Raw genomic sequence first — 17,367 nt, 5'->3', positions numbered from 1 at the left:
TTTTTTTTTTTTTGCCTGATGCTGCATAAGCTCATACACCTGCTTTCTTGCATCTCTTGCCACTACTACTACTACTTTTTCGAGGGCTAACACCATTCATTATATCTCACCAATAATAGTAGTAGTAGTAGTAGTAGTGGCATGTGATGCAAGAAAGCAAATGTATGAGCTTATGCAGCATCAGCCAAAAAAAAAAAAAAAAAAATCACACCATTCCCTCGAAATGCCTGTCCAGTTCCTCCTCAAATTTATTCTACCTATCAACTTCCACAATGACAGATGGAAGTTTGTTCCAGCAATTAACCACACACTGGCTAAAGGCAAATTTCCGCACATCTATTCTACAACTGTCCTTTCTTAATTTGAATTTATGCCCCCTTAGGTTCGTAATCTGAACAAGTGGAAGGATCCCATCAGAATTCAGCGTGCTGAACCCATTCAAGGCCTTATACACCTCAATCAGATCACCGTGCAGGTGCCTAGTCTCCAGCCACTGCAGTTTGCAGAACATAAGCCTCTCTTGATAAGAGGATCCCTTCATTCCCCTCACCAATCTTCTTGCCCTTCTCTGTACACGCTCAAGTAAATCTACATCCTTCCTAAAATGAGGCCTCCAGGCCTGTACGCAGTACTCAAGGCGTGGCCTGACCATTGCCTTATACAGAGGGATAATCACCTCCTTTTCCCTGCTAGCAAAATTTCTATATATCATTGACAAAATCCCATGTTCTGCCCTGGCAGCCTCTCTGCATTGCTCAGAAAACTTCATATCTGCCTGCACAATTACTCCCAGGTCTTTTTCATTTTCTACCACCTTAAGTGTAGTACCACACAGTTGGTACGTTTCTCTGGGGTTACTTCTACCCATATGCAGTACTTTGCATTTGTCAAGGTTAAACTTCAGTTGCCACTTCTTAGCCCATCTGCCCAAATTATCTAGATCCTGTTGCAGTAGCACACTGCCATTACTGTCATTAGCAACCCTGCCAACCTTTGTATCATCTGCAAATTCGACACTAAGCCTTATTTACCTTCACCAATATCATTGATAAATATACAAAACAACAGCGGACCCAACACCGAACCCTGTGAGACTCTACTAATAACATTAGTCCAAGAAGAGCAGCACCCATTGATTACCACCCTCTGTCTTCTCCCACTTAACGATCCTTTTATCCATTGTAGCAACTTACCCTTAATACCATTCTGCTCCAATTTGTACAATAGTCTTCCATGTGCAACAGTGTCAAAAGCTTTCCTGAAATCCAAATATATGATATCAAAATTATTTTTTACATCCAGTTCCTTTGTAACCACATCATAATATCCTATCAATTTTGTCAGACAAGACTTTCCCTTAACAAACCTATGCTGTGTCTGAATTATTGCTGCAGTCTTGTCTAGATGATCCTACAATGCATCTTTAACCAGCAACTCCATTATTTTACCCGTCACAGAAGTTAAACTAACTGATCTGTAATTACTCGTGTCACCCTTCGATCCCCCTTTGTGAATTGGGGTTACATTTGCACATCTGCAGTCCGTGGGAACCTCCCCTGAGTCCAAGGATGCTCTCATAATTATGGCTAAGGGTTTGCTTAGTTGCTTTGCCGCCTCCTTTAATATAACTGGATAGATCCCATCCACCCCAGGTGCTTTTCTTACGTTTAACTTCAACAGTTTCTCTTCCACTTTGCTCTGAGTTATTACAATATCATTAAGTATCCTGCTACAATTTGATAACCTTCTGCCATTTTCAAACCTTAATAATTCCTCACGTGTGAATGTAGATGCAAAATACTCATTCAGTTTGTTTGCTATCTGAGCAGGATCATCAACAGTCGAACCATCGATGTCAAGTGGACCAATCAGATTCATCCCCTTCCTTTTAGAGTTTATATAAGTAAAGAAATCCTTGCTGTTTTTCTTAGCATCTTTTGCCAAGGATTTCTCGTAATCTGCCATAGGGTTCTGAGTCGCTTGATAATTTATATGCATCCCATGCATTTTTCTTCTCTGTTACGAGTCTCATTAGTTCATTTGACAACCATTTGGGCCTAAACCTTGAGCAATATTTCTTAATAGGTATGAAACTTTTAGTAGCATCCACGATTAATTCCTTGAATGCTTCCCACTTAGAATTCACTGTTGGTAACATCGTCAGTTGATCCCACTGTACAGAATTTAAAAACTGTCGGAGACCACCGTACTCGCCTTTACGGAAGCAAAAACCCTTTCCTTTACCCCTGATGGTAATTAAATCTTTAAGTAAATCCCACGTCAGTACACTGTGATCACTGCCACCTAGTCGTTCTTTTATCTACAAATTCCTAATACATGAATGATCACTGCTGATAACCAGATCAAGAGTATTACTTTCTCTGGTTGTTATGAGCCTGTTTAACTAGGTCCAAATAATTTAACAGGAAACAGGCAATATAACAGCTATCCTGACAGATAGCTTTGAAATGAATATACAGAATATAATACAGAAAAAGAGTGCCAACCGTGATTGTCACATCTGACCACCGTACATCCCCGGAGCAATATGGCCTTAGTTGCTAATGCTCCAAATAATAACAACAGCATGCACACACATAAATTTCACATCAAATGTGGTGTTTTTTATTTATTTTATACATGTGCAAAAGAAGGCTTATGCTGACAATTTCTCTCAAATTGCCCTAATAGATCTTGAGATATGAAATTTTAGAGTTAGAAAGTAAAAAGTGAAAAGCAAAGAAAATAGCTTTTTGTAATGTTACTGGGATATACCAGGAGTGTAACTGCCCAACCCTTTAGTAAGGGATCCCATAACTACAAATAGGTGACTCCGTAGTCAGGTTTGAAGGAGCAGCAGTGCGTAGCACACGCTTCTTGATTTAGACCGGGGTTCGAGCCCATCACCACCAAATACGGAGGATGCGGAAAGGTCAGGGAATGGCCACCGCATATCCCGGAGCAATATGGCCTTAGTTGCTAATGCTCCTAAAAACCAAATCTCTCTCTCTCTCACACACACACACACACACACACACACACACACACACACACACACACACACACACACACACACACACAACTACAAATGATTAAAGAATTGTAGATAACTGTAGATAATTGTAGATAATAAAGAAATAAAAGAAATAACTATTACCAAATGTAGGAATATTTAAATAAAACTGACATTTTTATCAATTTTATAATAATTAAAATAATTCATCCTATCTGATATAGTAATAAATTGCAGACCTTCATTACAGAACTGTTAAATTAAATTAAAAAATAACCAATTACAACAAAAATAATAAATAGAAATATGCAGCTTACCACCCTATTCTGTACTGAGTACAGTCGGTTCTCGTATAACACGTGTTTACATTACACTAATTCGATCATACACGATTTATAAATAGGGGAACGATATCTTATATAACACGAACCGAATTCGCTTATGCATGATTCGCCTTTGTTGTTACAAGAAATGGCAGTCGAATGCGGAATCACCCTAACCAAACGCAACACGATAGGAATGAAGAAGATTCTGAAAATGTATTTATGTGTTTTATATCAGTGAAGGGGAAACACATTTCACCCTAATAACGTAAAAACCAACACAATTCCAGCTATCGATATAATTGCAAATGCAATTAGATGGAGTTTACTACCAGTTTATAACAGATTCCACTAGCAGAAACGAAACTGGAAATTGTTTTTATTGTTTTATGGTAGTAACCCCCAGAAATGTGGGGTGTTAATAGTGTATCTCGGCCTTTACGGTGTTGTTTATTCAGTTGCTATACGCGCGCAGCTTTGTTTATGTGTATCAAGCGTGCCTCCTCGTTTTGTAATTGGCTTTATTCCCTAAAAATTAGTAAAATACTTAAAAGGTGTGAAAAGGAAGCGTCCTGGCGAAGACAATGCAGATTCAGAGAGAGGAAAAAAAAAAGCAATATCGATAAACAGAGGCGGACTGGATCAAAAATTCTTTCCCGGGAAAATTTATAGTGGTTTATGGCCAAAATCACACCGGCCTCGGGCCCACCGGGATTTCCCGGGTAAGGCTTATGGCCAGTCCGCCTCTGTCGATAGAGAAAAATTATGAAATTGTGAAATGCTTTGAGCGAAATGAAAGACCATGTGATATTGCACGTGCTACAGACTTAAATGAGGCAACGCCGAGAATTACAAAGAATGCGGAGAAAATAAAAACAACTTTCATAGCAGGAATAACTCAAAGTGTAATTAAAATTCATTAGATTAAGACAAGAATTGGAAGAGATGGAATGGCTGTCATCTGTTTGGATAGAAAATCAAACAAAAAACAAGTTTGCTTACGATAGAAGCAAAAGCATTAGCAATATTTTATTACGTAATAGTCGCAATAAAATACTTACGTATTTTATTACGACTATTTTATTTAATATAATAATTTTTTTACGAATAAAATACATGTATTTTTTAAGAATAAAATTTTTTAGTATTAAAAAATACTAGAAATACTTTATTATAATATAATAAATAAAAATATTTATTATATTATAATAAAAAATACATTATATTTTTATTACGTATTTTAATCGTTATAAAATACGTAAGTATTTTATAACGATTAAAATTACCCAATTATTTATTGTGTTTGGTTATGTTTTGGTTCCAAATGTGTGTTCAATCTTGGGTGGTCGACACCTAACCCCACTTTTCCCACAGGGCCTGTTGTTTATATTGCACGATTTTGCATTGCACGGGGGTTTCTAGGAACACAACTATCGTGCTATACGAGGACAGACTGTACAAAGAATGAATTATTTGAGCACATGTCACCTATTATAAAATAAATAACGACAATAGTGCCCTCTCAGGTCAGATAATTGCAAGATGAAATAAATAAATTATTAATTTATAAAACCAAAGAAAGCAGCACCCTTTGAATTTCATGTAACTTCTAACTAATAGACTGAAATTATAGTTAGTAGTTCACTATAAATTTGAACTTTATACCGATAATGTCCTATGAAAATAAATAGTTGGTTCTCAGTTTTTTAGAATGACGGGTAACAAAATCAATTGAAATGAAATACCTTTAAAAAATAATTTACAAAGTAGAAATGACATTCCTTTGTGAAAGATGAAATTGATTAATGTCTTAAGAACAAGTATAGGTACGACTTTTTCAGTGAGCGTAAGCTGTATGTGACATGCTCTAAAGGTAGTGCCTACTATATACATATGTACAAGTCTTCAAAATGACTAATGTGATTTTTAAATAGCTATTATAGAATTGTAATAGCAATCTTTGTGAACCAGAAGATGATTATAGTGAACATTGAGCTAGCGGAATTGAAATATTTAGAACATATGTTAGCTATGATGTAATTTTGGATTATTTTATTATTGTGCCATTTATTAATGGCAATAAAAATGGCTTTGTAAAGATGTTTAATGATAAAATTGGCTAGAAATCCATTATTAATAAACTTAGACCTCAAGTCTATAAGTGATTCTATAATATTATTAACACTATTACATGTTTTTATCAGTCTAAAGCTTTGTGAAACTATGATATTCCTGTGAAATCTCTTTGAAATATTAGAATGCCAGTGTGTTAGGCTAATTGTTTTAAATCTGAATTCTTTGCGCTTGTCATATACTTCAGTGTATAATATTTTATCTTCTCTGTAAATTTCTATATCTTGGTAGGTAGCTGCACGGGTACTATGCTTATTAATACATTCTAGCTCTAATTCAAATTCTAATATTTCAAGAGAATTCACAAAGCTTTAGACTGATAAAAATATATAATAATGCTAATAATATCATAGAATTGCTTATAGACTTGAGGTCTAAGTTTATTAATAATGGATTTCCAGCCAATTTTATCATCTGGCCATTACAATTTGGCCTTATTCAAACTTGCTTAAGTCTGCTGCCTTTCCCATCTCAAGAACAAGAATAACACTGATTAATATAGCTCGGTATTAGGTGTTTTTTATACTGTCCCGCGCACGCGCCGTAGTTCACCTGCAGTTGCTTCGATTTAAATAATGACTCGCCGGTAATAATGTTTTGGTGTGTGTGTGTGAGTGAGTGAGTGACAGCATCTGTGACTTGATGCAAAAGTTCCTTCCTTATCTCTCTCTCTCTCTCTCTCTCAGGCGCCTCCGTAGCCAGGTGGGAAGGAGCAGCAGTGCGTAGCACACGCTTCTTGATTAGACCGGGGTTCGAGCCCGTCACCACCAAATACGGAGGATGCGGAAAGGTCAGGGAATGACCACCGCATATTCCGGAGCAATATGGCCTTAGTTGCTAATGCTCCTAAGAACCAAATAACAAACATAACAAACTCTCTCTCTCTCTCTCTCTCTCTCCTTTTGTCATTTCAGGTATTCTGGTACTTTTGTATAGACCTAAGATGGTTTGCCAACACATTGAAAGCACATTATATCTGTAGATGTGGAGTTTGTCCTCTAAGGAATTGCAGTAATAAGCCACATTCAGAAATTTCTCAGTGATATGTCAGGAAATTAATATCCTGTTTGCTGGAAGGATTTTGTGATATTTTGGGTATTAGTACTTGGTGAATGAAATTTACATTTGCTTAGATTTTCTTGATTCAAAAATAAAATGCAATTATAGAACTGGTGATATATATATTTAGGCACTGGCAAAACTTTAGTTTGGGTAACATAATCTCAAGGATGAAAGGCTTTAATTTAGTTACTATTTTATGGTCTTGCCAGACCTAAATTGTAGATGAGAAGCTGACATGCTGTTGTTTGTTTGTTTGTTATTTGGCTTATTGCTCCTAGAATATGCGGTGGTCATTCCCTTGACCTTTCCACATCCTCCGTATTTGGTGGTGATGGGCTCGAACCCCGGTCTAATCAAGAAGCGTGTGCTACACACTGCTGCTCCTTCCCACCTGACTACGGAGGCACCAGCTGACATACACACACACACACAGTGTACTTTCTTGTGATCCTAAATCTTGTAATGGATGTTCTTGAGATATGTTAAAAGACACTTTTTTTTTTATTAGCTACCTGTTTGCTCTGCTGAATACCTATTATTTTAGAGCTCTTCAGTTAGGAAACAGCTGTTTTTACAACTGCCGTTGAGGTGTTTCTGTTGTAAATCCATAAATGAAATGAATATCCATATGATTTTTTTCCCCTTTTATTACTTACTTTATCTTCTTCAAATAAGCCTCTGGGGTTGGGAAAATTCATATTCACAAAAATTTACACACAAACACCAACCGTTGCTAAAAGACCATACTTTTAATTTACTTTAATACTGTAAAATATATACAGTGAAACTTCTCTTAACGGACACCTCTCGTTAACGGACATCTCTCTACAACGGACATTTTCAAATTCCCCAACTCACCTCCATTGGTTTTAACCTGTTTGCAGCTTCTGTCTAGCGGAAGCTAGACAGAAGCTGCAAACAGGCAAACGTCTGTAACGGACGCCTGTCCGCGTCCGTTACAGACATTCTCTGTAACGGACGCGGACAGGCAATCTGCACTGTTTCGTTTAGATTAGCACTTAATTTGATCTCCCCATAACGGACAGCGGGCGAGCTCATGGCCCTTTTTCTAGGAACGTTTCTTCCACGTATTGCCTCAATTGTGTGTTAATTTTCTATTTCCGATTTTTCTGATGAATGTAAAACTTCTGATGAATTCGGTGTGTGCGGGGGGGGGGAGATATGGTCGGCCTTTCGTCTTTTCAGTTTCCGTTTTCAGTTTTGTTCAGTGTCGTGTGAAGTGCACAATGTCTTCTCGTAAACATTTAACTTTAAAAGATAAAGTCGAACTCATTAATGCGTATCATCGGCAAAAAAATAGTGTTCGCAATCTTGCTGCAAAATTCAAAATCGGGAAGACGCAGGTAAGCAACATCCTAAAGAAAAAACAATGAACTGCTCAAACAATTTTGGCAACACGGAAATGATCAGGTTCAAAAATCATTCCCGAAAACTGTTGGACTTCAAATTTGTCGCACACGTGCTAAAGAAAAAAATTTTCCCTATTATTAGGGAAAAGGCTTTGGAGGTTGCGAAATCTATGGGAGTAAATGAGTTCAAAGCTTCTGTGGGATGGCTAGACAAGTTCAAAACTCGGCATAGAATTTCTTGGAAAACCGCAAGTGGCGAAGGTGGATCTGTTGATACTGGGGTTGTAACAGAGTGGACCGTCAAATTGGAAGATTTATGTTGTGATTTTGAAGCTAAGGATATTTACAACTGTGACAAAACAGGGTTGTTTTTTTAAAGCTCCTGAAAAAACAATGAGTTTAAAAAACGAAAAGCGCCAGGGCAGAAAAATTTCTAAGGAATGCTTGACTGTACTATTGTGTACAAATATGCTGGAAGACTTTGAACAACCTCTTGTTATAGGAAAACCACAAAATCCTCGTTGTTTCAAGGGCATAAAGTTGAATCTTTTGAATGTTGACTGGAATTCTAATAAAAAAGCGTGGATGACACAAGATATCATGAGCGAATGGATAAGTCACTTTAACCAAAACCTGATTCGTCAAAACAGAAAAATTATTCTTTTCATGGATAATGCTGCATCTCACCCGCACATTGAATTGTCCAACCTTCAAATCGTTTTTCTGCCACCAAACATCTGCAGAGTGTCAGCCCTTGGATAAAGGGATAATAAAACATTTTAACTTCACTACAGAAAACGTGTTTTAACACATCTCATTGCAAACATGAATGATGTAACATGTGCGAGTGACCTTGCAAAGAAAATCAGCATCCTAGATGCGATTCAGTGGATTTCCTCTTCAGTAAACGCAATTAGAAAACAAACTGTCGTGAACTGTTTTGTAAAGTCTGGCTTCTCAAACGCAAAAATTGAAGTTGTGAACAGCAATGTGGAGCACCAAGAAGAACAAGAACTTCAACATCTATTGATAATGTACGATACTTCCGCTACATGTGACCCTGGCTACAAAGATATAGACTCGAACCTCCCTACAGAAGATGGTGCTCTAGATATCAACGACATTATCATCGATATTTTTCAAGAAGTTGCCCATGAGGATGAAGAAATGGAAGGAGGTCATTCTGTTGAAGAACATATTAACAATGAACCACAGATGAAAATAGAAGAAGCGCTCATACAAATCAATCGTTTAAAAATGTTTTTCGCCGCTGAAGAAGATACTGAAGGACTTTCGATGGTTTCTTCACTCCAAACAAATGTTGAAAACAAAATTATCAGCTGGAAGAAGGTGCAGAAGAAAATAAGTGATTACTGTATGTCTTTTTCTTAAGATAAAGTCATAATATGCATAGCACAATTGTATGTATATTATTTACAAAAATATTGTTCAAAATCTGTATATATTTTAATTTAATTTTACATTAAACGTTTAGCATTTTTTTTTTTCTCCCTCAGACTTCTTGTTAGCGGACACTTCTCTCTAACGGACACATTTTCGTTCCCCATGGCTGTCCGTTAAAGGGAAGTTTCACTGTACATAAAACTAATGAAATAACAAAACTTTTCTTTAAATTAATGTAGAATAAAAATATAATCTGTTTACAATAAATATAGCATATATATAAGAATTTATGATAAAATAAAAGCGATAAAACAATGAAAATAAAACCACTAAAATACCGATAAAACAATGAGACTAAAACCACTAAAATCCCGAAGCTTTCAGAGGCATCCGCCTCCTTTCTCAACAGTAAGATTTTTATGGTACAACACATACTTAAATAACAGCAGGCTCACGGCTCTCAGCACGTGGTTCCACAGGAGCATGGGCAGTATTTATGCAGTTTTTATTATTTATTTTAAAAAAAGGAGGGGGTAGCTTTTTGTGACACTTTTCAAAAAAATAGAGTAAAATGGTTGGTGTGCTACCATCTGATCATAACATTTTTGATTCAGAATCTGCTAATTAACAACCATCTGAAGTTTGGCTATTGTTTTGCTTGATTGATTGATTTTGGTTTTTATGGTGCAGGAGTGACTGAGGCCACAATGCACCAAGTCCAAAATTGTTTTGTAGAAGACTGCATGACATATTGCTGACAATATTCTTGTTATTTTTCCTTCTTGACTAGCCCTCACATATATGCAGTTGATTTTAGTGTTGTTTATGTTGAGCATTTGACCCATTTATAATTTTAATTTTTTTAAAGGTTTGCAACCAAAAAAGAAGTATGATGTTAGGGTAATGGGAGGAACAAAAATTGGGTTTCCAGTATTGACGGATAACGAATGGCCTTGGATTGTGCATGAAATGCCAGATGCTGCCACAGCTAAAGGTAAGCAGCTTTAAACTTTGTTTAGCAGAATTTAGATAGCAGAAAATACTTCCCAAAAAGTTATTGTGTAATGCAACAGTTGCTAAAGTATACAGGAGCAGTCAACCCTGTTTTTCCAGTTTTTTTTTTTTTTTTCTTCACTTAATTTTTTTTTTCTTTTGAGGAGTTGGATTCATGCAACATTGTAAATATTGTGGGAAGGTAAACTAGATCGTCTATTCCTATTGTTTTATTAAAACTGATACCACAGGAAAAATAATATAATAAAAAAAACTTAAAAAAAAAAAAAAAACCCAGCACAGTTAGTGAATGGGAACTCTGAAATGGCTTTTTTCTGGGTTATATGCCCAAAACAATACCTTGTGTCACTGCAAGGGGGGGGGTCCCAAAGAGACAAGTAGCTTGAAACTGCTGTTACCAACAGTAATATGGGTAAACATTAATTATATTCTGCCATAGTTCTTCAATTTTATAAAGATGTTTTTGGGTGATAAACCATTGATTTCTTGTCTCTTTGGGGGGGTCCCAAAGAGACAAGTAGCTTGAAACTGCTGTTACCAACAGTAATATGGGTAAACATTAATTATATTCTGCCATAGCTCTTCAATTTTATAAAGATGTTTTTGGGTGATAAACCATTGATTTCTTCCAATAACTTTTCTACAAATAGTTCAACGATTCTTGAACTGCTTCTGGAATGAAGTAGACTTCAAATAAAATTGATATGCTTTACTGCATTTGATTTTTAATAGTGGTGATTATTCTGCTTCCACTGAAAACTCGTCTGATGCAAGGTTCACACTGAAATGGGCACAACCCATTTCAGTGTGGACTGTGCATTAGACACATGAGCATAGTTGTCATCACAGCCAACAGGCCTCTTGAATACCACTGCTTGGGGCCTGTTTCAAGAAATGCACTTACTATTTCCACCAAAGAAGCAAAGCAGATTGTTAGACAGTAAATGGCTAGAAGGTTGCGTAGTGTGGCCAATTGTGTTTCCAATTGCATCACGCAAATGGAGGGATGCAGTTGTGGCATACTTGACATGATACTTTCAGTCTCCATTGCACAAAAGAGATTATAAGAACATCATGCTGGCCTGGGGCATATTTGGATGGTGACTCTTTCAGGACCACTAGGGCAACTCTTTCAACAAGACAACGTTCCATGTCATTGGGCTGCAGTGGTATTGGACTAGTCAACAAGAATCTGACAAGTTCTCCATCCTTCCATTACCACTGAACACATTCAGTCTCAGCTTGAAAGGAATTTTTCCTTCCTTATAGGAAATTTGGGTAAGATTTTACTCTCAGTTGCAAAGAAACAAGCAAACAGTTTAAAAAGGAAATTTTTTCATTCCTATCTTTTAGGAATTTAGGGTCAGGATTTTTGACTTTGAAAAAGCTATTAAAACAAATTTATTTGCTGCCTAAATAAGTCCCTTATTTGGCAGAGGCTTGTTACAGACATTCTCACAGGTAAGATAAGCAGTTTTGCTACCTGTTTGTGTGTTATTTGGTTTTTAGAAGCATTAGCAACCAAGGCCATATTGCTCTGGGAATATGCGGTGGTCATTACCTGACCTTTCCGCATCCTCCATATTTGGTGGTCACGGGCTTGAACCCCGGTCTAATCAAGAAGTGTGTGCTACGCACTGCTCCTCCTTGCTACCTGTGAGTCTAAAATGCTGATGTTACTGATATTCAAGAGGCACTTGTGAGTCAGGTTGGCTTAATTTCTATTAATTCCAGTCATTGGAAAACCAAATCCTCTGCTACCACCTTCATGATAGTGTGACTGTTAGTAATCCTCGGTACCCTCCCATAGTGCAAGTTCTGAAATGTTGTACTTAGTATGTTGGGGTGACCATCCAGGTGTGAATCAACGTAAGCAGGGCTCAATGTGTGGTGTGTACACCACACAAAGGAATTCTTCCCTGTGTTCCGAGCAATACTAGTTGATGTAATGGCTTATGGTGGGACGCCTCTGTAGCCAGTTGGGCAGGAGCAGCAGTGAGTAGCACATGCTTCTTGATTAGAGCATGGTTTGAGCACGTGACCACCAAATACGGAGGATGTGGAAAGGTCAGGGAATGACCACTGCATATCCCTGGAGCGATATGGCCTTAGTTGCTAATGCTTCTAAAAACCAAATAACAAACAAACAAATAAATGGCTTATGGTACCCAACTGTGGAAAAATTCAGTGGAAAAGTTTTGGTGAAACTCAAGCAGCTGCCCTTGACACTTCAAAGCTTTTTTAGCATTAGCATTAGTATAGTTGATGCATATGATGCAAGAAAGGAAGCTTATAGAGCATCAGCCAAAAAAAAAAAAAAAAAAAAGAAAGAAAAGACCTTCCCATGTCACCCATCTGGTTACTCCAAATGTTTGTCTAGTTCAGCCTTAAATTTATTTAAGCTATCAACTTCCACAACAACAGATGGGAGTCTGTTCTAGCAAGTAACTACCTGCTGACTAAAGGCAAGCTTCTGCACATTTATTTTACAAATGTCTTTCCTAAATTTGAATCTGTGCTCCCCTCAGGTTCTTAATCTCAGCAATTGGAAGTATCCCATCACCATTGCACCTGCTCAAACCATTCATGGCCATGTACATCTCAATCAGATCACTCTGCGGGTGCCTAATCTCCAGATGCTGCAACTTACAGAATTTAAGCTTCTCCTGGTAAGAGAATCCCTTGCTCCTCTCACTAATCTTGTTGCCCTTCTCTGTACTCGTTCTAGCAACTCTAAATCCTTCCTAAAATGAGGCCTCCAGAACTGTACACAGTACTGAAGGTGTGGCGTGTCCATTGTCTTATACAAAGGTATAATCACCTCCTTGCTCTGCTGAAGCAAAATTCCTATATATCATTGACAAAACTCCATTACCTGCTCTGGCAGTCTGCTACATTGCTCAGGAGAACTTCATAACTGACTGCACAATTACCCCCAGGTCTTTTTCATTCTCCATCTCCCTGAGTGTAGTACCACTCAGTTGGTACGTTTCTCTGGGGTTACTCTCTTGTGTGCTACTCATATGATACTTTGCATTTGTGAATATTAAACTTCAGTTGCCACTTCTCAGCCCATCTACCTAACTTTTCTAGATCCTGTTGCAGTAACGTACTATCTTTACTATCATTAACAGCCATGCCAACCTTCTGCAAAGTTGGATTTTAAGCCTGATATGACTTCATCGATATCATTAATGAATACAGAAAACAGCAATGGGCTCAGCATCGAATCCTGGGGGACTCTGCTAATAACATTAACCCACATAGAGCAGTGTCCATTTATTGCCACTCTCTGCCATCTTCACTCAACCATCCCATTATCCATTACAGTAACTTGCCCTTAATGCCATACCACTCCAATTTGTATAGCAGTCTTTCATGTGCAACAGTATCAAAAGCTTTCCTGAAATCCAAGTATATGATATAAAAATTATTTTTTGGATCCAGTTCCTTTATGACCACATCATAGTATCCAATCAGATTGGTCAGACAAGCCTTCCCCTTTACAAACCCACGCTGTGTCTGAACTATTACTGCAGTCTTAACAAACTCATGCTGTGTCAGAACTATTACTGTGGTCTTAACAAACTCATGCTGTATCACAACTATTACTGCAGTCATGTCTAGATGATCCTGCAATGCTTCTTTTACCAGTGACTCCATTGTTTTCCCCAGAACACAAGTTAAACTAACAGGTCTATAGTTACTTGTGTCACCTTTTGAACCTCCTTTGTGAATTGGTGATACATTTGCACACCTCTAGTCAATAAGGACCTCCCTTGAATCTAAGGATACTCTCATAATTATGGCTAAAGGTTTGCTTACTTCCCTTGCTGCCTCCTTCAATATAACTGGATAGATTCCATCTTCCCCAAGTGCCTTTTTTATGTTTAACTTCAACAATTTCTCCTCCACTTTGTTCTCCATTATTACAAAATCATTTTGCTACCTATTAGAGTTTAGTAAACTTCTGTCCTCCCCTTCCTTACAGACTTCCTCATGTGTAAATGTAGTTGCAAAATACTCATTCAGTTTGTCAGCTATCTGAGCAGGATCATCAACAGTCAAACCAACAACATCAAGTGGACCAATCTGATTCATCCCCTTCCTTCTAGAGTTTACATAAGTAAAGAAGTCTTTGTTGTTTTTCTTTGCATCCTTTGCCAAGGATTTCTTGTAATCAGCCTTCGCCTGCTAACCTCCTTTGTGACTTGATTACAAACTGACTTATATCTGCCATAGACTTCTGTGTCACCTGCTAATTTATGTGCATCCCACGCATTTTTCTTCTCTGCCATGAGCCTCATTAGTTTATCTGACCTCAATTTAGGACTAAATCTTGAACAGTATTTCTTAGTTGGTATGAAAAGCCTAGTAGCTTCCAAAATTAATTCCCTGAAGGCCTTCCATTTAGGGTTCACTGTTTTTAACACATTTACTGCCAACTACAAGTTAATTCGTATTTAGCGATCTGGCCCACATAAGAGTTAACTCAGACTGGTATGACTTGCCTTTCAGAAGCAGCTACACGTATATTCGTAGCAAATACATGCAACTGATGGATAGTGGGCTTTTGGGATAAGAATGAAGAATCAACCATGGCATCAGAAAACCGAATTCATTCACAAAAAGAAAGTATTTTTTTCACACAAAGAGCTAACTTCTCTTGGCACACTGGACAATAATAGAATGTTCCACGGCATTTGTTATTTCTTGAACATATTTGATACGACTTAGTTGGGTGTGGTTTTTTTTTTTTTATCTGTTGGTGATATAGCCAACTGAAATTCTAAATAATGAATTTTGCATTCAGATCTAATCTTCTTTGGAACGTTTAGAATCTTTTTCTCCAATTAAAGATTCAATGTAACTTTTCCGTCAAGTTACGGATTCCATCATAAAATGTCCCACTCAACCATCTCTTTATCCATTGCAGTAACTTGCTTTTGAATTTCCCCAGTTTTGGAAATTCAAAGGTCAGCTGGATACTATACCTCTCCAATTTGTACAGCAGTTTTCCATGTGCAACAGTATCAAAAGCTTTTTGGATCCAGTTCCTTTGTGACCACATCATAGTATCCAATCAAATTGGTCAGACAAGACTTCCCCTTTACAAACCCATGCTGCATTTGAACTATTACTGCAGTCTTGTTAGGTGTTCCTGCATTGCTTCTTTAACCAGTGACTCTATTATTTTTCCCGGAATAGAAGTTAAACTAACAGGTCTGTAATTATTTATGCCACCCTTTAAACCCCCTTTGTGAAGGTTCAGAAGACGAAAGAAGATTTTTGTTAACATTAGACTTGAACTTACGTACACTGTAATTTTCAGGAAATACATATGAAAGAAGGCTGTTCCAGAAAGCGGCAGTTGAATGAATAAACAAAGATGATGAAAAGTTGGTTCTGTGAGTTTGAAGCTGTACAGTAGTAGTAGTAGCATGTGATGCAAGAAAGCAAGTGTATGAGCTTATGCAGCATCAGCCAAAAAAAAAAAAAAAAAATGGATGTTTGCTGTTGGCAGCACGTGTTCAGACTGTTTTGGATGAGAGAGCAAGAATTATAGAAGCCAATTCAGATGAACAGTGCCCATGGAAGTATCTGTAGAAAAGGCATGCAGCAGAAACAGAATGTCTATGAGACAGAGTGGAGAGACTGTTGGAGATGAGTCATTAATTAACCTAACTTACCTCTTCTAAATGGAATCTAGAAGCCTGAGAGAGGTTTTGGGGCACCACCCCAGATGTGGGAATGATATTCCATGGTAGAGCGGATTTGTAATTTATACAGTGCGAACAGCTGTTTGGAAGAAAAGTAATACCGAGAGCAAAAGAGAAAACCAAGTTTTTTAGATGCAGAGGAAGCAATATTTGTAATGTGTTTGTGCCAAGACAGATTAGAAGTCAGTGTACTTGCCAAAAGAGCTATATCATCTTGCCTAGAAATTGGAGGGTCACCAAAGATAAGCATAGGAGCAGAAGAATCCTTTTTGCAATATATAAGACAGGACTGAGTTTTAGGATTGAAATCAGCTGAGTTGTCTCTGCCCCACTGGAGAATTACAAGGAGATTGGCATTTAAGGAATTGGCAGCGGATATTTGAGAAGTTGGTGAGAGGCATAAGCAAAATGAATGAGGACGAAATGTTCACGGTTATAAATGATTCTAGAACTAGGGGCCATAATTTCAAGTTACGGGGGAGATGTTTAGACTAGATAACAGGGGTTTTATTTGAGCCAGCAAGTTATAAATTACTGGAATAAGTTACCTTCATGGATGGTAGAGGCTGACAGTTTGGGGAAATTCAAAGGTCAGCTAGATAATTACCTATGGGATTAGGAAATGCTTATGTTGTCCATTTCGTTTTCTCTTATTAATTATTATTATTTTTTTTTTTTAAATTTTCTTATTATTTTTATTTTTTTGTATTTTATTATTATTGTTATTTATTTATTTATTTATTTATTTTTTTTGGCTGGTGCAGCATAAGCCATAGACTTCCTTGCACCATGTGGCCATTGCTATTACTAAATACTAATACTAAGTTGAAGCTGATTGAGCAGGGCGAGATTTCTCAAACTGGAAATGGAATGCAATGTGCTATCATCAGCAAAACTGTGGATAGGATTTCCGTCAATCAAAGAAGGTCATTAATGTACAAGAGGAAAAGAGTGCGGAAAAGAATTGAACCTTGGCTGACACCAGGCATTTTTGGAGAAGTTAGAAGATACAAGCCATCTACCATCACCCGCAGTGAGCGGTCAGAGAGAAAACTGGATAACCAATTAGAAAAAAAAAACAGTTGGCAAACCTTTGGAAGAGCCTTATGCCAAACCCGATGAAAAGCCTTTGAGATTTCAAGCACAACTGTTTGTGTTTCACCATACTTTTCCATTGAATTAGTCCATAAATGGGTAACATAAGCCAGAATTCTATCAGTGTCGATCCACTGATGGAATCCATGCTGGCAATCGCTGATCATACGGAAGGTTTCTAGATGTTTAAGAGTTGGTTGTTAATTGATTTCTCCATTACTTTAGAAAGAGTA

The 17,367-nt window shown here is 37.3% G+C and overlaps 1 protein-coding gene across 1 annotated transcript in view; it reads left to right on the top strand.

Annotated features, from left to right (window-relative positions):
* The window catches only part of LOC150080206 (protogenin-like), a 393,090-nt gene that overhangs the window by 181,047 nt on the left and 194,676 nt on the right, over nt 1-17,367 (top strand). The window contains exon 11 of the mRNA XM_090380644.1: nt 10,174-10,299. Within this exon, the coding sequence (XP_090236770.1) occupies nt 10,174-10,299 (126 nt within the window). The remainder of the gene's footprint in view (nt 1-10,173; nt 10,300-17,367) is intronic.

The sequence above is a fragment of the Mastigoproctus giganteus genome, chromosome 9 (assembly GCF_048544385.1).
Source record: "Mastigoproctus giganteus isolate SK-2022 chromosome 9, ASM4854438v1, whole genome shotgun sequence".
NCBI lineage: Eukaryota > Metazoa > Arthropoda > Arachnida > Uropygi > Thelyphonidae > Mastigoproctus > Mastigoproctus giganteus.
Note: the sequence above shows the minus strand (reverse complement) of the source record. Positions and strands in the feature narration are given on the sequence as shown.